Source organism: Miscanthus floridulus, chromosome 5 (genome assembly GCF_019320115.1).
Source record: "Miscanthus floridulus cultivar M001 chromosome 5, ASM1932011v1, whole genome shotgun sequence".
NCBI lineage: Eukaryota > Viridiplantae > Streptophyta > Magnoliopsida > Poales > Poaceae > Miscanthus > Miscanthus floridulus.
Genome location: NC_089584.1, coordinates 93,840,894 through 93,863,445, shown reverse-complemented (window position 1 = coordinate 93,863,445; position 22,552 = coordinate 93,840,894). Strand labels below are relative to the sequence as shown.

General features: G+C 47.7%; 1 protein-coding gene and 1 pseudogene across 1 annotated transcript; both read left to right on the top strand.

The window, feature by feature from the left end:
* The first annotated feature begins 14,405 nt into the window (after nt 1-14,405).
* On the top strand, nt 14,406-15,975 carry LOC136452629 (3'-5' exonuclease-like). Its single transcript, XM_066453231.1, has 2 exons — nt 14,406-15,157; nt 15,806-15,975. Exon 1 carries the CDS (start codon nt 14,489-14,491, stop codon nt 15,086-15,088), a length of 600 nt encoding a protein of 199 aa, XP_066309328.1. The 5' UTR covers nt 14,406-14,488; the 3' UTR covers nt 15,089-15,157; nt 15,806-15,975.
* A 2,153-nt stretch (nt 15,976-18,128) lies between these two features.
* LOC136454941 (3'-5' exonuclease-like) lies at nt 18,129-22,104 on the top strand (annotated as a pseudogene).
* The last annotated feature ends 448 nt before the right edge of the window (nt 22,105-22,552 follow it).

The window sequence follows — 22,552 nt, the reverse complement described above, 5'->3', positions numbered from 1 at the left end:
GGCTAGCAGTGCAATGAATTGAAATGGCAAGCTCTGGTTCTGTGGCTGGACGACGGCGTAGACCATCCTAGTCTTATGGACTCGGCGGAGCTGCACTTCCAAAATTGAGGCATAGTGAGGCGCTACAAGCGGTGAGGTGGGGTCGGTTGAGCTGCTGGCTATCTAGCGGAGCTGAGAACTTGATTAATTAGGTCACGGCACTGCCACGATGGCAAACCGAAGGACACGGTCACACCGGCCAAAATGACAATGGAGACATGGGAGTCTTGGCATCGCTTGGCTTGGCCCATCCATGGCCATCAATGCAAAAATACCAGCGCACACAAACGACAGGGACAACGAGGTGTGCCCAGGCGGCTGTCCGCACGACTGAACCCGCAAGCCGACGAAGCTTAGACCTACATCACCGTGGACGGTGTTGGACAAGGAAAGCCAAAACACAACATGATGCCGAAGTGACGATGGAGCAAGCGATCGTCTCATGCGCGCAGCTATGGCTGGTCAACGGGAGCAGTACCGAGCGGTGGCGATGGACGACGCACAGCGTGACCAAGGTACCGCGCGACATGACGGCGAGGCAGAGCTGACAGGACCCATGCACAGTACGCATGTGTGTGGTGGTAGGTAGCCACGGCAGCAGTGGTGACCACGGCCAGCGCAGCTCTGTTCGAAATAGGTGACGTGCACGGTTTTTAAAGCAGGCGCAAAATCCTACCTAATGGTCCAAACGCCAAACTACTTCTTCCATACTCTAGTGGGTACGTAGAGCTATTGACCAAAGCCGTGACACCATGCCACTTCTTAAGCCGATCTCTCTACACAAATTACCAAAAGTGGCTTCGTTGACCCATTCTTAAACTTACGCGGAATGACGTAACTCCGAACGGTTTCGCATCAAATTCCAATTCTGACCTACAAGATGTATTAGCTTGCTATCCTCATCCTCAACCGCATCATCGTCGACTATGAAGCACATACTACAAACTTTATTAGAGCTCACATAAACATTCTACAACATTTTTATCCGATAAAAATTTGCTTAGAATACTAAACAAGATTAAACGACATGAAATGTAACATTTGTTTCTTATTTCAGATAAATGTGTCAAGTGACATATATTGATTTATACTCCAAATTACACAAAGGTACAAACAAGTATGATGCTCATGCAGTGTTTTAACAAAATAGTACAATGTAACACCGAGGGTGTTACAACCGTGTACCGGAGGGAACAAGGCCCACGGCGTTTCGGCCAGAAGCTTGATAGTGAAGACGGTGGGGAGCATTCAGGAGAGGCTTGCTAGAAGGCATGTCAGAGACCCACTTGTGTGTGGGGAAGGCCTGAGGCTATCCATGAGTTACCCGACCGAGAGCTTGGCCCTTGCGAGAGATTCCTTGCGAGGGGCTCCAAGAGGACTAGGGGAAAGCTTGCGCGCTTCTCAATACCTCGGTAAAAATACTAGAGTCATCGATGGGAGTTTGCATATCTCTACCTTGCTCTTTAGCTTTCGCATCTACATTGATTGTATTACTCTTTTTGCGATAGAGATAGCAACATACTAGCAAAACCGTAGTTGCACACTTAGATAGTTTATCTTTTACATAGATTTTGCTAGGGTTAGAAAAAGAGACCATAGTTTAGAGTTAGAATTTTAAGTTGCGTAATTCACCCCCACTCTTAGGCATCACGGTCCCCCTTCAATTGGTATCAGAGCCAGGTTGACTCAATTTAGACCTTTGGCTTAACCGCCGTTGAATCGACGCTAATTAGAGTGGTTGGGATGGATACCTCTAGGCCTCCACACTTTGATGGCACTAACTTTCTCTACTATAGAGCTAGAATGGCTTGCTACCTTGAGGCGGTTGATTTGGGAGTTTGGAGAGTCACTCATGACAGGATGAAACCCATTAAGAATCCCAAAAACCCACAAAGAGTGATGAAAAAGAAATTCATTTCAATGCTAGAGCAAAAAATTGCTTGTTTGAATCTTTTAACATGGATGTGTTTAACCAAGTGTTCACTTTAAATATGACACACGAAATTTGGTTAAAGCTTCAAGAGCTCTAGGACGGCACAAGTAATGTCCGTGAGAAAAAACTTTGTCTAGCTAAACAAAATTATGATTCCTTCGAAATGAAAGATGATGAGCTTGTTCGTGATATGTATTCTCGTTTGAATCTAATTATCAATGAGCTCCATTCTATAGGATTAACAAAGCTAGATGATGCGGACATCGTGAGGAAGATCATCTCCATGCTACCACAAAAGAAATATGCAAGCATCACCACCATCCTTCACAACATAGAGGACTTGAGCACCATGAACCAGGCCATAGTCATTGGCAAAATAGTGGCATTTGAAATGTCATGCAAGATGTGTCAAGAAGAAGCCTCTTCATTAAGCAAAGGCAAAGCTCTCGCATGTGGCGAGAAAAAGAAGATGAAGGGCAAGCAAGTTGAGACAAGCTCAAGCTCAAGCTCCTCAAGTGAAGATGAAGAAGAAGATGAGGATAATGATAATGATGAAGACTCTAGTGATGATGATCAATCTTCCTCCTCCACCTCTGACCTTGATGAAGAATCAATTAAACTAATCAACAAGGTGGAGAAGATGATCCAAAAGCTCAATGTCAAGGGTGTGCCCATCCAAATCCAAGATCTCATTTTCACCAATCAAAGAAATGAGCAAAGAAAGAGAGGATGCTATGGATGCGGCGAGTTGAGGCATTTTGTTGAGGTTTGTCCAAATAAGCCCACACCTAAGACAAAGATGAAGGCGTGCAAGAACCAAGCCCTCACATTAATAAGATCATGGGATGATTCTTCAAGTGAAGAAGAACATCATCACAAGAGGAGAGGGCGCAAGCACTCATCATCAAGCTCTTCTCGTGTGTGCCTTATGGCACGAGGTAACGAAAGCTCATCCTCTAGTGAGAGTGATAGTGATGATGAAATGCCTTCTTATGAAGAAATTGTGCAACAAAACCTTAATTATGCTAAAGTTTGCACTAGTCAACAAAAGAAGCTCGGGAAAATAAAAGAAAAGCTAGATAGTTCACAAGAAGCATACAAAACTTTGCTTTAACAATATAAGAATTTTGCAAATCTTAATGTTCAACTATCTACTAAAATAGAGCAACTTGAGGCTAGTGCAACAACAAATGCATGCATAATCAATGATGAGCAACTTGTAAAGAAAAATAAAAAATTAAAAGAAAAATTAGCTAGCTCACAAGATGCTTATAAAAGTTTGCTTGCTAAAATGGAAACCATGTGCAAACATTGTGATGAGCTAACTAAAAAGGTTGCTATCTTGAAGCCGTTAGTACAACTCCCACTAAGGCATCTAAAAGGAAAAGTTCTAACATGTCTAAAAAGGATGCCTCTACTTCATATAATGATTTATGTTTAGACTCACCTTTGTGCAACCAAGTTTGTGTTGAGAAAGTTGTTGTAGATACATGTACACAAGAGGCTGCAAAGGAGAATGAGCAACTCAAGCAAGAAGTAGCTCACCTCACCAAGGACTTGACTCAAGTGAAAGGCAAGGCGAAGCAAGCCCAACTTCATCAAGATAACACCGTCAAGGGAGTGAATAAGCTTGATGAAGGACAAACCGTGGTTTGCTACGTGTGCCACAAGGAAGGTCACAAGTCCTATGAGTGCAAGGTGAAGAATGGGGGAGGAGCAAAGAAGAAAGAGAAGAAGCAAACAAGCAAGCTCTCCAACACCTACACCAACAAGGTGGACAAGAAGGCCTCCACACCATACTTGTTAAAGAAGAAGAAAAATGACAAGGTGGTGGCCATCAAGGTGAACAAGCAAGCCAACAATGGGGTCAAACGCTTTTGGATGCCGAAGGAAATCATTTCCAACATGAAGAGCACCAAGAAGGTTTGGATCCCGAAAGGGAAGTGAAGTCCGATAGACTTTGGGGAATTTGGAGACTTGGCAAAGTATGGATGCATTTCATGGGGTGCATCATGAAGGACAAAATCATTGCCAAGTGGGTTAGTGAATACTATGGACCCAAATTCCCCCTCTTATGTTAGGTAACTAGATTCAATTTACTTCAATTGGTATTTGATTTAAATTTTTCCTACAGTTGGTATCTTTTAGCTTCTAGTTACTATTCATGCCTAGGTTTGCATTTGCATGCTTATATCTTTTGTCATGCTTACACTAGGTATTTCATATGGTAGGCTTGCTTGGTTTCATTCTTATTCCTTGGAGCAATCCTACATGGTTTAAAATTGTTTAGGAGCATGGCACATAGCTTGTCCTTCAATTGTTCATCTAATATGTGCCAAAGTCCAAATTGTAGATAATTTCTCCCAAATATCATCTTCGAAAATGATTCTCACATTTATGAGATGTCATCTTTCAAGTGGTATTATTGATTCTAAAATCAATATGCATAACTTCTACAAGTATCCCAATACTTGTGTGCACAAATTTAGGGGGAGGTTACTCTACAAGTTGGATGCTTTGAGACTAACACCTTTTCAAGCTTATCATGTGTGTAGTAGTCTCATTGCAAGGAAAATGGAGTCCTCGGAGTTTAGCATCACACTTTAAAGATCCACCACCGATTGCAAGCGGTAGAAATCAAATTGGTTTCTGCATGTAGTATTTCTAAACCAATATCATCATGTTGATTTCATTTTGATATTTATATGCTTTCTCCATGCATTATATAGGTTAAATTCCCATGAGCAAAAATTTGCCAATTATGCATATGCTTTGCCTTCTATCATATGTATGCATATATTTAGGGGGGGCTTTATCTATATAATGTGAGAGTCAAATTTTGTGATCTATTCCACTCTACACATAAAGGATCACAAAGTTTGACTCTCCCTTGTGCTACTAATGTCTTCATTTTCGGTGTTTGATTCCAAAGGGGGAGAATTTAGAGGACCAAAAGCAAGCATTAATTTATAGTAATGGTCCGAGAAAGGGAGGATAGTGGATTACTGATTAGCCTATGTAATGAGAAGAATTTATAGGAAGCAAGGCTTAAATCCATAATACCATATGGGGACATTTGTAAGGGCAAGATAAGTTTTTATATAGTCTTACAAGTAGTATCTTTTAGCATCATATAATCTTGCCCCTTGCATTGCATCCTAGCAAGGTAGTTTTTAAATTTCAAAATTCTATTATTTACTTGCTTTGGTCGTGTTGTCATCAATCACCAAAAAGGGGGAGATTGTAAGAAAAATGGACCCTTGGCCTATTTACTTTGGATTTTGGTGTTTGATGACTAACACAACCAAATTGGACTAATGAATTTGCAAGTGATTATTTTGTAGTTCAATAGGATGCAAGACGTGACCTGGACAAAGGCGACGTGATGATCCGATGATCAACACCTCAAGCAAGACCTTAGAAGCACAAGAGAAGACCCAAGATATCAAGCAAAGTCCAAGCATGAAGATAGGGACCAAGCCGCACGTAAGATCATAAAGAAATGAGCTCACAGAAGCGACCAGACGCTGGACCGAATGCTGGATGAAAAGCGATCAGACGCTCCGATCAGAGGCTTGGCAACAGCAGCAGCGACCGGACGCTGGCGGCAAACTGACCGAACACAGGACAGCAGCGTCCGATCGAGTACAAAGAGGTTCCAGAGCAGCGAACTTGCGACCGAACGCGTCCGGTGGTAAGTGACCAGACGCTGGCAGCGTCTGATCAGTTATTCGTGGCTCCAACGATCGAGATGACCGGACGTGTCCGATCAGGATGACTCCAGCGTCCGGTCAGTAGCAGAAAAGCAGGATTTCATCCCCAACGGCTACTTTCGCAATGGGGCTTATAATACAACCCCCAACCGGTCAAATGAGAAGTGTGGAGCTGAGGAAACATACCAAGTGTGTTGATACACCATTTTAGTGATCTCCACTTGCATAGTGCCTAGTGTATCATTAGGTGATTAGCATAGGTGCTTTGCGAAGTGCTTAGGTTGATTAGACCACCGCTTATGCGCTTGCTCTAGGTTTAGGCCTAGTGTTTAGTGAGGTTTGCACACCTCTTACCACTCGGTGCTTGCGCGCACCATTGTTGTACATCGGAGGGGCTTGTAGTCTTACGAGATCACACCAACCACGTTTGTGGTGTGGCCGCCACCGTGTACCGGAGGGAACAAGGCCCACGGTGTTTCGATCGAAAGCTTGATAGTGAAGACGGCGGGGAGCATCCAGGAGAGGCTTGCTAGAAGGCATGTCGGAGACCCACTTGCGCGTGGGGAAGGCCCGAGGCCATCCATGGAGTTACCCGACCGGGAGCTTGGCCCTTGCGAGAGATTCCTTGCGAGGGGCTCCAACGAGGACTAGGGGGAAGCTTGCGCGCTTCTCGATACCTTAGTAAAAATACCAGAGTCATCGATGGGAGTTTGCATTTCTCTACTTTGCTCTTTAGCTTCTGCATTTACATTGATTGTATTACTCTTTTTGCGGTAGAGATAGCAACACACTAGCAAAACCGTAGTTGCACACTTAGATAGTTTATCTTTTATATAGGTTTTGCTAGGGTTAGTAAAAGAGGCCATAATTTAGAGTTAGAATTTTAAGTTGCCTAATTCACCCCCCTCTTAGGCGTCACGGTCCCCCTTTAGGCCCGTCAGGCGGAGACCGAGGTGGGGCTGCGGACATCCCTGGCGAACACCAAGGCGGCGTTGCACGAGTCCTTGGCGGCCCTTGAGCCGTAGCGGGCCGCTTTGGTGTCGGCGTAGAACGCCCTAGAGTTGGCACGGAAGGCCCTGGAGGTGGAACGGAAGGCCTGGTCGGAGGCAGACTAGGAGGTGCTCGCGCTCCGAGGCCAGGTGATGGGGACGGAGGACGCGAGTGCCCGGCTACGCGAGCAGGCGGCCCGACAGGCAGAGGAATTCTCCATCCTTGAGAACTTCCGCATCAGTATGTGCTTTTTCTATTCTTCATTGTTGGGTTTTTCCTTCAGCCTATTTCTGAGCTCGTCGCTCTTCTCTCAGAGCTAGGTGGAAAGGTGAAGACGCGGGAGCAGAACCTGGAGACGATCAAGGCGACCCTCAGCCGAAATGCGGAGGAACTAGCCAAGTCCCATGAAGAGCGATGTGCTCTCGAGGGGGATCTTGACCAGATCTGGAACGTTGCCCAGCTTGTCGTCTCGGACGTCTTCGGGTCAGCGCCCAGCACTAGCGTGCCCGCGGTCCAGCTGGCGGAGGTCCCGGATGTGGTTCGGGACCTTATCAGGAGCGGGCTATTCTATGGGGTGTTGGGGGTGCTGACTTCGGTGGCGACGCACCATCCAAACCTAGACTTCGCTGCCATCTACAGCGGGTATGCCAAAGGCTTGAGCATGGAGGACATCCAATCGATCGGGGAGAGCTTGCTGCCACACGCAAGGTTGGTGGCAGAGCAAGTCTCTTCCTAGTGGGTGATGGACGTCCGTCGTGAAGACATGGCCAGAAGCATGCATGGGGAGGACGCTGCTCAGTCTACAGACGGCGCAGAGCCTGGGTCAGAGGTGAACGTCACCCCGGCCCCGACCGAGCCGAATGATGTGCCGCGGAGGAGTGAGCAGCCCGCGCCCTCGTCGGTCGCTCCGACAGCAGATGTTGCCGGGCCGGTCTAATTGCTTGCAAAATATAAGTAATTTAGTGAAGGTAGAAGTTTAAGTTTATGGGGGAGCCCCCGTGTAAATATTACTGTGTGCTTAATGACTATTGTCGGTTTTGTTTTCTGTGATGGAATTGCTCCGTTCGGGGGAGCCTGTTCCCTTTCGTTCCTCAGTTTTCCCTTAGCATAATTTTGTTTTTTATTCTTTCTTTCTCATACTTGCCCGTTTGTCCCGTAGGCCGTGATCTTGGGAGCCTAGGGCATGGCCCGTGAGGCTCGGTTGCTTGTAACCCTAGGGAAAGGTGGGGTGCGATTGGTTGGAATGTTTTTAAAGCAAAGCTACGTAAAGCAAAACTAAGGAACAAACTATCCCATTGGTTGGGTAGGAAGGAATTTCACCATATGTGAACAAAATAGGGAGGTAGTCATTAAGCATAATGATAGTAGTGTACTCTAGTGGAGCCCTTGAGCGCCCCAGGCCAAAAAGTGTTTGGGTCGGGGTGCTTTTGCAGGAGCATATACTAAGTACACAATGGTAAGATTGAAGCTTAGGAAAAATGACATAGCTGTTCTAGTAGTTCGAAGAGATGGGCGTCGTTGTCGTCCTTCGGTCGGTACGTGTCCGGTCGGATCACTTCGTCCTTCAGTCATCTAGATCCTAGCCCGCTACGCCCCCTTTCTTGGTTGCTGCTTCCTTGCCTTTTTCTTCCTTCGGCCTGCCAGCCTGCCATAGAAGGTGCCTGAGGAGCTAGCAGTCCTTGTAGATGTGTTTTATAGGATAGTCGTGGTTGGTGCATGGGCTCTCCATGAGCTCGTGGAAGTGGCCGGAAGGGCCCTGCTAGGGCTGCGTGCCCGCATGATCAACCGTGGCGACCAACGCGGAGTTGGCCGGTCGGCGGTGATTCTTTCTGTTCTTTTTCCCCCTCTGCGTGGAGGGGCCTTTGTCCTGATCCTAGCGCTTGGCCTTGCCCTTGCCCCGGCCTCTGTCAGAGCGTGGCGGGCGTGGCGTTTGTTGGGGGTTTTGGACAAAGGTCCGTGGTCCTAGACCATCAGGGCTGGGACTCTGGTCGCTGCTGTGTAGGTCTTGGTTTAGTCTGAGCCGCACGAATACAGGCGGTCGGTGCGGAGTGGTCGCTGAGTCAAGATGAGGTGCCAGTGCGGCCTCCTATGCCGCACTCGGCTATTGTAGCGGCGATCGGGTGGAGCGACCCATCTACCACGTTCTCATTCCCCTGGCGGAGAGCGAGGACGCGTGTTGGCGTCGTGATATGGAGCACTCCGCTTATTGAACGGCGGCGGTCTCCACTAGTGCCCGGAGGTTCCGGTGGATCGCCTGTTCATAAGGGTCGTTCGGCTCGGACAGGCCACACAGAAGCATTGCCACGACGATGTTCTGGTTCGCCCGAGCGAAGTGCGGGGGATTGTCCCCCCTGTCCATGGTGTTGTGCCTGGCCTGATGGGCATGAGTCCGAGCGCCGCTCGCTGGTTTATGCGCACAGGGTGCAACGAGGTGCACCGAGCGTGGTGGCGCAGTCGGTGGCTGATGCAGCCACCGTTGTCGTAGTTCCTCCTCGTGCTCAAGTGTGAGCTCAGGGGTCTCCGCGTGAGGGTTCGGAGAGGTGTGAGTCCGTGAGGACTCCGCTTCCGCCGGTGGGTGTCCCGGAGGGTCTGCCATGGCGCACTCCCAGGACGGACGGTGGCTAGGTGCCATGTCGCCGATGCTGGAGCCGTCACTCTCACCATCTTCATCCATGAGGTTGAGGAAATAGGTGGGAGCATAGCTCGCCATTCCCACGAATTCGGATGTGAGAGGGGGCGGCGCAGGCATCCTTTGGAGCCCCCGGGCGTATGCGTCCACGGAAGACGCGAGGCCATAGGGGAACTGGTCGTACGGTGGTTGCGTTGGGGACAACGGGGTTCCACCGGGTAATTGGCTGAAGATAGAGGATAGTAAGTAAATAACAGCGTGTATATTACTCACAGCGGGGTTTGAGCAGAGAGTTTGCTCGGAAAGAAGCGCAGATGCTGCGTCGTCGAAGTCGTGCATCCCGGAGTCGATGGAGGGCGCCCCTCTGATGGGTGCTGGGATGTGAGCCTCCTCGCGGAGGTGTAACACGCCGAGCCGGTCGGCGACGAAGTCTAGGCTTCCGAAGAGGAAGGCCTGGGATGGCCCGAAGATAGGTGGAACCCGCATCCCAGCGAGTGAGAGTGCGGGAAACTCCAGTGAGCCGAAGCGAATTGTATCGCTCGAGCCCGCCACGGCGAGGGTGGCGGAAAAGTGGGCCATCCGATGACCAAAAAGTGTTGAACGTACAACGTCTTCCCCACGGACGACACCAACTGTCGGTGCAGAATGTGACCAACTAGTAAATATTTGTAGTTTTGCCGTACGTTGTGATCGGAGGTGGCCTAGCACTCAATGACACAGGGTTTATACTGGTTCAGACAACGTGCCCTATGTCTAGTTTGGGTCGGTCAGTGACTTTATTCCTGATCCTAGGTGCTCGAAGTTTGCAGTGGGATTACAAACGAGAAGGAGAAAGATGGGGTGTATAAGAGGTCCGGTCGGCTCCAGTCGGAAGAGCCAAGAGCGACAGGAGCTACGCTATGAGCTATGTGTTCAAGTGTGTGCTTGGGGTGCGAACCCAGCGGTTCTGTGGTTGTGAGCTAGTGAACTTGATAGGTGCTTGTTATCTTCAAGAAGGGCTCTCCTTTTTTTGGAGGAGACGCATCCCCTTTTATAGATAAAGGGGATGTCTTTACAAGTGAGAGGGTGAGAGTACGTATGCTACCGAGCCTTATTGCCCACGCCGGCGGGTACAAGGTAATGGTAGGCGCTTACAACACTGTTGATGTCACTGTAGAATGTCAGATGCATGTGGGAGGTCGTGCTGCCTTCTTCAGGGATGATAGACGTCGGTACCTGTAAATACTGCTTGATGCCTAGAGGCATGTGAGTAGTCTGACCACGTTCGCTTGGTACGGTAAATCCTGGCGCCCATAACGCTATCGATACCTAGAGGCACGTGGGGGGGGGGGGCTTACCATATGAGAGTTTCAACGGCGCCTATAATACTATAGAGGGAGATGTCGGCGCCTACAATACTGTTTGTGTCAGGGTGTCTGCAGAGTACTGTTCCGTGCAGGGTATGGTCTCTGGTACAGTGGTTTTGACTTGTGAGCCTTGTCTTGCTTTTTTCCGCACATCTCCTGGTTCCTACCGAGCGGGCGTCCCCGGTCGGATGGCTCCAGTCGGCTCTGAGTGCGCCGGTCGGAGAAGAGCGGTGAGCAGGGTTCCTATGATCCCCGGTCGGAGACGCGGGGTCGGAGTCGAAAGTAGTGTTTTGGGCCAGGCCTTCCGATCGGAGAGGCCGTCCGGTGGCGGCGGGAGTCGAAGCGAACGCTCCAGTCGGAGAGGTGGGCCGAAGCTGCCGACGAGCGGGTGCTGTTCCTCTTCGGCCAGACCTTCTGGTCGGTGACTGGACTCCTCTTTCGGCCTGTCGTTTTAGACTCTTGGACCGGCCCATGAATTACGTGGTGTCGGTTTGGGCCGAGCCTTGGCGTGAAAGCCAGTCGCTGAACAACCCGGGTTTATAAACCTGACAGATTCGGTCTTGATGATCCTGCGACTCCTGATCCTGAGTCCTGCCGTCATGCACCTGCACTTGCAGCACTTGGCATGGATGAAGATATCAGTCAAACCTGACAACTTTGATTCGCTTGCCATCTCCTGCCAATGAGCATTGCAGGGAGCAACGAGCAGACCTACGCGCAGAGCAGCTGCGCTGCTACAGTACGAACGCCAGAAAGCAAAAGTTTCTGTTTCTCAAAGCGTGTAAGGGAAAACCTTCCCGGTTCCAGTGTGCCATCAAATCCCCTTGCAATGGTTATACTAGTCGAGAGAACGCATGAAAAAGTGAAATAGAGAAAATGCTAATAAACTTAGCTCCGTTTGGATCCTTGAAATTAAATTTATTTTAAGAATCATGATTTAGGCACATATTAATTAAGCTAATATGATTGTATATGGATTATATTTGTATATTATTATTAGCTATACGAGAGAGATACTTATGTATTGTATTTCTGTCGTATGAGTGAATTAAAGAGTGTGTTATAAGTTGCAAAGTAGAAATATAGAATAGTGATCTGTAGAATCAATTTGTATCTCCTACCCTATGAATTTAAGACAGATTTATATGTGAACTTTGGGAAATGGTAGAATGTTAAATTTCAAGTCAAATAGCTTAATTTATTAAGTAGATTTCAATTCTTCCAGACGGACTCTTACGAAAAAAATGTAATACTATTATTAGTTCTAGCTGCACTTAATCCCAAGTAGTCAAGAGATGTGAGGAAATGAGGTGTTCTGTCACTAAGGGGCCGTTTGGAAGGCTGAATCGGTTCTGATTCTACTAAGAATTTGTGTCAAATGCACAAACTGTGAAGCGTTTTCATTCTGAAACGCTTTAGCTTTCTTTGGAACTCAAAATGTGGGAAGGCTGGTTTCGCATGGATTCTACTTTTGCTACTCTATACTAGTGATTATAGTTTTTCAATTATAATCCTTTTTAGTGCAACGAGTTAAAATTGGTTACATCTAAGTTGTTCTTCACATACAAAAATTCAAACTTTTTTAAAGCATATTTCAATATTTATATGATTTTTATTAAAAAATGCTCTTTAGGAATCCAAATCCAGGCTAACATCCAAACAACTTCTTAAAGTGATTCTGATTCTTTATTCAAAATGTTTTGAGAGAGAATCTAAATCCACATCGTTTCTACGATAATCTAAATTCTAAATTGTACCTCCAGTTTTAGAGAGAGAGAAAGTAGAGATGAGTAAATTATCATCCCACGAGGAGATGTTGGCATATTTGCCCCTGCTTTCCATGTGACAATTGTGCAAATTCTTTGATCCTCACATATACTCTCTCCGCGAAACAAAAAGGAGTGCAGAACTGAAATAAAAGCAGGGGCAAATGTGCCATTATCCCTCGTCATCATAAGCACGGTTGTCTCCTTCCTAAGAGCAAGGCTAATAATACAGCCGACTTACTGATTGTAAGGTTCTTTGTAGCCTTCTCTCAGCCCACTCATATAGTAGTTAGCTCTTTACAGTTAATACATGTCCCACTTATCTCTCTCATAGACTTTCTTGGTTCTTGTGCCCAAGCCGGCTGTAAGCTTACAGCCCGCTTCTTCTCTCTCTCCTCCTATCTTTCCTCCACCTCAGCATTTAGTCGGCTTACAGCCTGCTATTATACTTGCTCTAAGGTTGTCTCCAACAGGAGACTTATAAGAAGATCAAACCCAAAATAAGTCTCCAACAGAATACCTATAGCCTCCAACAGAGTACCTATATAGAAGACCCATTTTGGGTGCCCTGAGAGATATAACCCAAATCTAAGTATCATCTCTCCTGAAGACCCATTTACAGAAAGAGTTCTCTTTTGGGTCTTGTTGTTGGAGAAGACAAAAAAATAGGAATTAGACTCTTTGCATGTAACGCTATCCAAATGTGAAATAAATCTTATATTTTGGGTAACGGTTGTCGGAGACCGTTGGAGCCCTGGCCCCTGGACGTCGAGATATTTAACTTTTTGCCATCCTTACGGATGGCACTCCTTCGTTTACCATTTTTATATGAACACCTACACATTTGCCATCACAAACAGTAACCCTCCTAATTTTTTTTCTGACATGGCATGCCACACAGTCAGCCAGCGTGGCAGCGCCTCTCCTCCTGCGGCTGCTTCTCTTCCTCTACTCGCTGACATGTGGGCTCCACTGGTCATGTTCATCTTCAACCTCTCGCCACCGGACAAGGGGTGAGCATGCGTGCGGATGCGCCTTGCTTCGGCCGGCCCTACGAGTTCGTGTACGGCTAGTTCGTGTAGGGCTTAGTCTGGCTTAACCCACACGAACGGCACAGCACCTTCCGTCCGCATCGTCTTAATTCTGGAGCCTTCTCGGCACTAGCTTTGCAACAAAAACACATGTGCTGTTCCGCCCCTTTCTCCGCGATTCCCGTCGTCCAGCCCAAGCGCGTGAGCGATGGCTGTCTCTGCCGCACTGCAGCGGATGCCGGCAAATATCCAAGCGGCCGGAAAATATCTGCAGCCGAACCACCTTACCGCAGCGACGCAGCGTCGTCTTCCTGGCGCCCTCCCCGCGATTCCCGTTGATAGCTCTCGTACGCCGATTCCCCAGTGGTCCGCGTGGACACTGCGCCACTGCCCCCGGCCGCTTGCGATGGCTGCCAGCAAATCTGTCCCCGGCCGGATATTTTTGCCACCCGCGCCCGCACGCGTGCTCGTCCCTTCTCCGCTGGTCAGAGGTAGTGGACCCATATATCAGAGAGTGGAGGAAGAGAGAAGCAGCAGCGGGAGGAGAGACACTGTTATGCTGGCTGACTACCTGGCATACCACATCAGAAAAATATAAAAATTATGAGAATTACTGTTATATTTTCCGATCATATTCGAATCCGAATCCGAATCCGTTTAGAGGGGTTAAGATCTGTCCGTATCCGAGTCCAGATATCCAACATCTGATACCGTATCCGTATCCGAATACTCAAATCACATATTTATGATGTCGATATCCAATCGTATCATATCCGACATAGTTGACACTATCCGTATTCGAATCCGAATCCGGACAGAAATATAAAAACATCGGTGATATCCGTCCGTATCTGATCCGTTTTCGTCTCTACTGTTTACTGTAGCAAATATATAGGTGTCCGTATAAAAACCGCAAACGAACTAGTGCCATCCATAAAGTTAAATGTCCCCTGGACGCCCGGTACCCACAGAGTCCCGGAGAGCATCTTGTGTCGTCTGCGCAAGAGAGAAGGAACACTCGGGGTTAGGAGATCGGATCCAATGGCCGCCACCAAGGTGTACACCGTTGGTTTCGAGAGCGACGTGATCACCACCACCGTGACAGCATCCGGCGCGGCCGTGGAGGGCTGGCTCGACGAGGTCCTCGCCGTCCACCGCCGCCGCCTGCACAAGCTCGTCGTCGGGCTGGACATGGAGTGGCGCCCCAGCTTCAGCCGCGCGTATAGCAAAACAGCCATCCTCCAGCTCTGCGTCGGGCGCCGGTGCCTCGTGTTCCAGTTACTCCGCTGCGACTACATCCCCGACGCGCTGGGGGAGTTCCTCGGCGCCGGCTACACGTTCGTCGGCGTGGGCGTGGAGGCGGACGCCGAGCGGCTCTGGAATGACTACGGCCTGAAGGTGGACCAGACGGTGGACCTGGCGTACCTCGCGGCGGAGAAGATGGAGCGCCCGGACCTCCGCAACGCGGGCCTGAAGGGCATCGCGGCAGCCGTCATGGACGCCCACGTCGAGAAGCCGCAGTGGGTGCGGACGGGCGACTGGGATGCGTACTACCTGTCGGACGAGCAGGTCAAGTACGCCTGCATCGATGCATTCGTGTCCTTCGAGGTCGGCCGGAGGCTGTTCAACGGCGACTACTGATCGAGTCGTCAAATTAAGGCCAGGCGGCCGCCGCGAGTCCCGTGAATTAGATGCGCCATGTTCTAGTAGGTTGTTTCCTAGTTCATTAGATGCGTTTGTTCTCTCATCAGCCCTTGTTTAGTTGGACCTCAACTTTTAAAAAGTTGCTACAGTACCTGTCACATCGAATATTTGCGGCCCATGCATGGAGCATTAAATGTAGACGAAAAGAAAAAACTAATTGTACAGTTTGATGGGAAATTGCGAGACGAACATTTTGAGCCTAATTAGTCCATGTTTGAACACTATTTGCCAAATAAAAACGAACGTGCTACAGTAGCTCCAAAATCCAATTTCCTACGACTAAACACAGCCTCAATCGCCTGTTACTGTAGGTTTAAGGTAAAAACAAGTTTTAGATGTTTCTGCACTTTCCGGGATGGAAGAATAATCAGTCAGACAATCGTGGTGGAGTCGTGGATTAATCGAACTGTTATGATGCCTGATGTGTTTGTTGTTCATGGCTTGTTGTTTGCTTTAGAGCATGCAAATTTTTGTGGTGATTAACAAGGTAATACTATTGGGTGTGTTCGGTTCGATGAACAGTAGATTTTGATTGGTTTTGGATAATTAAATAGTGTTCTGCGAAAGAGAATAAGTTGAATCAGACTCTACCAGCCGAACACCCCCATTATCAATCTAGCATCGCTAAGCATGGTTGTGATGTCCATGTTTCAGCTCGACTTATGCTTGCCCGGAGTGGAAGGCGAGACGCTGCGGCGCCGAGGAAGTGGCCCCGGAGGAGCGGAGGCCGGGAGGGAGGGGCGACGTGGTCAAGACCCGTCACATGCATCCTCTCGATGGAGCAGACAGGAGAGCGGCAGCCGGTGCCGGCCTGTGACCGCGGAGGAGGAGATGGGTCAACCTTTGGAGGAGGAGATGGGTCAACCTATTGTCTGACGCCAGGATTTGCTTCGCTTGCCACGTTGCACTGCCTCCATCTCCTGCCAGCGAGCAGGCAGCAGTAACAGTACCACGAGCACAAAAGCAAGCGCGTTGCCTGTTCATTTGGCTGATAAGCCATAATTAAAAAAACAATCATGATTTATCAGCCAAGTAAATAGGCGATGTTTATAGGACGCACAGACCTTTTGCGTACTAGCTATCTTCGTTCTGTTCACCGTTTCAAATTTCAAAATACTGCTGCTTTGTATTCTCTTTATTATGCGAAGGTAACACTTCTGGGTTGGAGTGTTGGACCATTGGAAATCTGTGTTTTTTGTTTGCCTTTTCGTTTGAGTTTGAAATGATGCCTGGGAAATCTTTTGGATGCATGGAAATTCATGGATCATGTAATTCCGGAGAAGTTTACCCCTACACTTGTGAAAAAGTGTTTGATCACACTTAACACTAATTTCAAATTATAAGATGTTTTAGCTTTTTTTATTAGATATATTGCTCTTATTACGTATCTCGACATAATGTGTATTTATGTGCATAACAAAAACTATGCATCTAGAAAAGCTAAAATATCTTATAATTTAGAACAGAGAGAGTACCTTATAAATACAAAGGCCCTAAGTGGTTGCTTCCTTCCATCATCCATCTAATCACCAACTTCTTGTGGTTCCTTTTTAATGTAAACTCAAATACTCACATGTAGGCCCATATTTGACTTTGAGCACATCGATGTCGTCTGTAAGTCGAGGGTATATCACCAACCAAAACACGAGCACCTATAACAAATTTAGGTCTTAGGAATCAAACCAACTTAGCAAGATATAGATCCTTTTTGTGTTTTCTCTCAACGCAAAGATACTCTCAACTTACCCATAACCTAAGGCTTTGAGCTCGACTAACCTCAGATGAATGTAACCTTCTAACCAAAGAGATAGGAAGACAAACGAACAAAATTAGTCCAAGCATCTAACCCATAGACGTAGACTATTTGTAATCTGCTACAGCTCAGAGTAGGCCCAACGCGGACCCGTCATTACCTCATCTAAAAGTTACTAAACATATAGATAATGTGAAAATGATGCTATCAATCTCACAACCCAAACAAATATTTGTAATAAAAAAGTTACTTTCACTTTTTGCAGAAGCTCTCAGTGTCCTCACTCTCTATAAAAGCGCAAGACCTCGCCTCTATATCTCACAACACACTCTCAACCACTCAATGTTTTGTTAGATGAGGCTGTTGATACCTCTCCAGACATCAATAATCCTCTAACGAAGCCATCGACTGTTTTGATCTGGACATTTGGTGATGATATGGAGGACGAGGTTACAATCCAAACATTCCGTGTTGGGGCTAACCTCATGAGCTGCACTCTACGAATGATGTCACTATAGTGGTGTTTAAATCTAGGGAGTAAAGTTTATGGATATCACATCGAGTATCACGTCGGGGTGTTATATGGGAGTGTTCGGATAGTAATAATAAACAAATTACAGAAGTCCTCAGTAATCCGCGAGACGAATTTACTAAGCCTAATTAATCCATCATTAACATATGTTTACTATAGTACCACATTGTCAAATCATGGACTAATTAGGTTTAAAAAATTCGTCTCCCAAATTAGTCGCAATCTGTGCAATTAGTTATTTTTTTAGTCTATGTTGAATACTCTATACATGTGTTCAAACATCCGATATAATAGGAAGTAAACTTTAGATGTAGCTTGCTACCGAAAACCTAAGGCAAGGGTTCTTTGAAACCCTAATCTAACAAATTTGAGCTTGGGAAAGACAAGGACAAGTTGAATTTAGTAGATAAAAAATTCCGAATTATGGAAGAGATCCGCAGGAAGGGGATTTTATTAGGTTTTATTTACCATTAAATTTCACCTTCACAGATAAGATTTCCATCAAAATTGAAAAAAAATCTCTCCTGGAAGTGACTCTTCACTGGCACGCTTCACCCTTTTCTCCATCGCCGCCGCACTTGTTCGATTAGCCGTTCCCAAACCAATTCCCTCTTCCCCAGCCCCCTTGTCGTTTGCGCAGGAGAAAAGGAGCGCCGCAGCCCGCAGCCAGAGAGACGACGACGAGACATCCAATGGCCGAGACCTACGTGACCGTGGTGACCTTTGGCAACGACGTGATCACCACCACCGTCACATCCTCCGCCCAGGCCGTGGAGCGCTGGATCGCTAGATCGCGGAGATCCTCTCGGTGCACCACCCCGGCGGCATCGGCTACAACATCACCGTCGGGCTCGACATCGAGTGGCGCCCAAGCTACCGCGTGGACCAGAACCCGGTGGCCACACTACAGCTCTGCGTCGAGCGCAGCTGCCTCATCTTCTAGCTCCTCCATGCCGACTACCTCCCCGATGCGCTGGCGGAGTTCCTCGGCGACCGCGGGATCCGCTTCTTCGGCGTCGGCGTGGAGGTGGATGCGGAGAGGCTCAGTGACAACCACGGACTATAGGTGGGCAACGCGGTGGACCTACGCGGCCACGCCGTGGATTCATAATGCATTGAAAAGTTGCTGGGGCATTAGTCAACCCAAATGGCATGACCTTAAACTGGTAGTATCCCTGATGGGTTTTAAATGCTATCTTGTGTTCATCTGTAGGTAACATCCTCACTTGGTGATATCCAGATCTCATATCTAACTTGGTGAACACCTTGGAGCCTTGTAACTCATCCAATATTTCTTCAATAATGGGCATTGGGAATTTGTTTTTGATAGTGATTGAATTGAGCTTTCTGTAGTCTATGCAAAACCTCCAACTACCATCTTTCTTCTTGACCAAGAGAATTGGGGAGGCAAATGGACTATGGCTGTGTGTGATAAGTCCATGATCCAACAGCTGTTTCACCTAGTTTTCTATTTCAGTTTTATGCTGAGGTGAATAATGGCAAGGTCTGGAATTGATGGGGACAACATCAGGCATAAGTGGAAGGCATGGTCATAACTTCTTGGTGGTGGAAGGGTTTGAGGATCCTTGAAGACATCAGCATATTGATGCAACAATAGCTGGATATCCTCATTAGGAACCATGGGAACTGAGTTGTTTGCCGGTGGCTGGTCCTTGATGGTGTCCAGCACAAGAAATGCCCAAATATCATTTCCCTGTGTTGACTTGTAGAATTGTTTAGCTGAGATTGTACTCAATTGTAATGGGTGGGGCTTGATGCCTTTTAGAGTAACACTGGTGCCCTTATGCTAGAATGTTAAGGTTTTGCCTACCCAATCACAGTGCATTGTGCTATGGCTCTGTAGCCAGTCATATCCCAAAATAGCATCATATGGCAAGAGGTCTAACACAATCATGTCTGATGTGAATGTATGGCCTTGAATATACCAGGTGAGATTTGGTACCATAGTTGCAGTTGCCATCCATGCTCCATTGACAAGTTTCACTTTTTGCTTGTCCATTGGAATTGTTTGCAGTTTGGTTAGCTGCACAAAATGTGAACTAACAAAGCTGTGTGAACTGCCAGTGTCCACTAAAGTCAGCATGGTCTTGTTCTTGACTGTGGTCTTCAGCTTGATGCAATCCTTGGATTCGGTACCAGCCATAGCATTCAATGACAACTGACAGAAGTCTTCAGTCAACAATTCATCTATTGCCATTTGATTAAGAAGATCCTCATTGATCTCTTTATCTAGATCATTAACCACTAGAGCATTGATTTGTGGTTTGGTCTTCTTTGTACAGACCTCAGCATGGCCAGGCTCAAACTTGTCTCCACAGTGATAGCACAGATTGTTGGCTTTTCTATAATCTCTCAGTTGCTTGTCCCTCCATAAGTTCCCATATCTGCCAGGATTGGCTTGGTCAATTTTGTGTTGCTGTTGTTTAGCTAGGTTGTTGGCTCTCTGATATTTTAGTTTGTTTCTTTCTAGGACTCTTTGTTATATCTTTGCTATAATAGCAGCTCTTTCCACTGTGGTTGGGACCTGGGGCTCCACAATTGATTTAATGTCTTCCTTGAGGCTAGTCACATATGTTGTGGCAAAGAACAACTCATCAAAGTTGCCACTGTGCATGGACACCTGAACTATAGCTTTTGGAATTGAGTGGTGTATTCTTCCACTGTCCCAGTCTGCTTTAGATTCAATATCTCTTGGACAGCTGATCTGTAATCATCTGAACCAAATTTGGATTGCACAGTTAAGCAGAAGTCTGTCCATGAGATGTTGCTGTGATCCTATTTGTAAGCCTACCACCACATAGCTGCATTGCCTTGCAAATGCATAGATGCTGCAGTTACCCAAAGTCTCTCTAGAATAGTGTATATGGTGAAATAGTTCTCACAGTTATCAATCCATATCTTGGGGTTTTCACCATCAAAGGTTGGGAATTGCATTTTGGGAAGGGTGTGATGTGGGAGGTCCTCTCTCTTAGTGTGATTCTAGGTGTGGCGAGGTTGTTTGGAAGTTGAAGGTTTATGGCCGTGTTTTGTGTGGGCAAACACATTCTGGAATTCCTCTTCGTCCTAAAAAATGGCACACACTGAACCATCACTAAACTCTTGTGGCTCTTTATCAAATTGCTAAAGAGTGAGCTATGCAATCGCTTGTCCATTTGCTTTGACCTGTTGTGCTATGAATTGTTGCTCAGCTGCACACTTATCGACTTTCTTGTTGTTCTCTTGCATTTGAGTCTTCAGTTCCTGCTAGATGACGCCAATATCATTCATTCGATGGAAAAGTAAATCAACGCTCTCCATGATCTGGTCCCAGCAGGACTTATCATCCTCGTTGCTCTTCGACATGTGGTCTAGCAGGATCTGAGTCTGCTTCAAAGGTTTTGGTGGAGCCATTGCGACAAACTGTTGAACGCTTGAGGACTCCATGGTGAAACAATAGGTTTGGTCGAAACCTCCCCGACTGTGTGCTTCACCAGTACCCAACTCCTGGAAGTAAGGCGGGATCGAGGGATTCTACATAGAGATCAACACTCTACAACCCAAAATCCACGGATACTTCCTCACCGTTCACCACCGCACCGCAGAAAACAAGCAAACTCTAGAATTTTACACGAGGACAGATGCCCCGCAACCCTTGTTTATTGTTGAATGAGTGCTACTTTTACAGAATGGAGTGGTATTAGAGTTGCTCACAGTGGTGTTTGCCTCCAACCATGATTGTCGGTGTAGTCCCCCAGTTGTTTGTCGAGCCGTAGATGTCGTTGGGCTGGTGGATGAGGGTTTGGGTAGGGTGGTGGAGGTGGTGAGGTTGGTGGAACTCAGGCAAGGTGACGCCGGAACCGCTGCTGACCCAGTTCAACCAAAGGAAGGACCTATGAGAATTTTGTCGAACACCACTCGGGTGTGGACAAAACTCACCTGCCGATCAGAATTATGAACTGAAGATCGAAGCAAACGGATGCGGAACGTACCGGGGTGAGCTGAGCGCCGTGGATGCGGTGGTGGTGACGCCGGTTACCAGAATCGCCGCTACGGTTGGAGCTGGTGCGGGCGAGTCAGGGAAGATGACGACGTAGCTTCAAGATGAGGATGGGATGGGTAGGGTTGACGCCGAGGAAAGACCACCTCTGATACCAGTTGACAGACCCATGGCCGTCGGTGAGACGCCGTCGACGTGAGCACAATAAGGGATCGCCGGATTTTGGCCGAGCGATGGAGGAATCTCTCTGTCTCTTTATTGTTTTAGCATTATATTTGTCGATCCTCTTACAGAATCCAATTCAGGAGTTTAAGGGCTCGCGGCCACTGAGTACATTTGGTCCCACATGTCATACAAATGTAAATACATAAATAGCTTGAATACGCTTCTCTTCAACGAAGACGCCTTCTTACTTCTTTGTGTCTTCACTCTTGTGCCGTGACATGGGACTACGCACCCTCGTGCAAGCCGTCATGGGCATCGACCTCGTGAAGCCACAGAGGGTCACCATGAGCCACTGGGATGCGTACTACCTTAGCTATGAGCAGATCAGGTACACCTACATTGACGCCTTCGTCTCTTTCGAGATCGCCGGCAGGCTGCTCGATGGCGAGGAAGGGTGGGGAGCCCCATGGCCGCCGGAGGGGGGGGGAGCTCAGTCGCTGGGGTGAGAAAGGGTGGCGCGGGGAGTGCCATGGCCGTCGGAATGGGGGGAGCTCAATCGCTGGGGTGAGAAAGGGCGGCGTGGGGAGTGCCATGGCCGCCGGAGTGGGGGGAGCTCGGTCGCCGGGGTGAGAGAGGGCGCTGCTGGGGTGGGGGAGAGCTGCCCACTCCCCTGCAACACCGCTGTGCCACCTTCATGGATCTTGCCACGGTGGGGGAGAGGGCCACTGGATCTGCGGGTATTGGGGGCTCCTGGTGCGGGAGGACGCTAGTCGTTGATGCGCTGCGAGGGGATAAGGAACGCGGAAGGGGTAAGGATGGGGAGGAGGAAGCGAAGGGATAATTTTTTTAATATACATGCGGGCGGGAGCGAGTGGCAGGAGTGAGAAGCCGTCCAACGTTTGTACGATCCATCGGACGTTTGACACATAGCATTTCCAAAAAACATAAGGTCCT

Coding starts and splice junctions, on each gene's coding strand:
- LOC136452629 (XM_066453231.1), top strand. CDS start 14,489: ATGGCCGCCACCAAGGTGTACACCGTTGGTTTCGAGAGCGACGTGATC.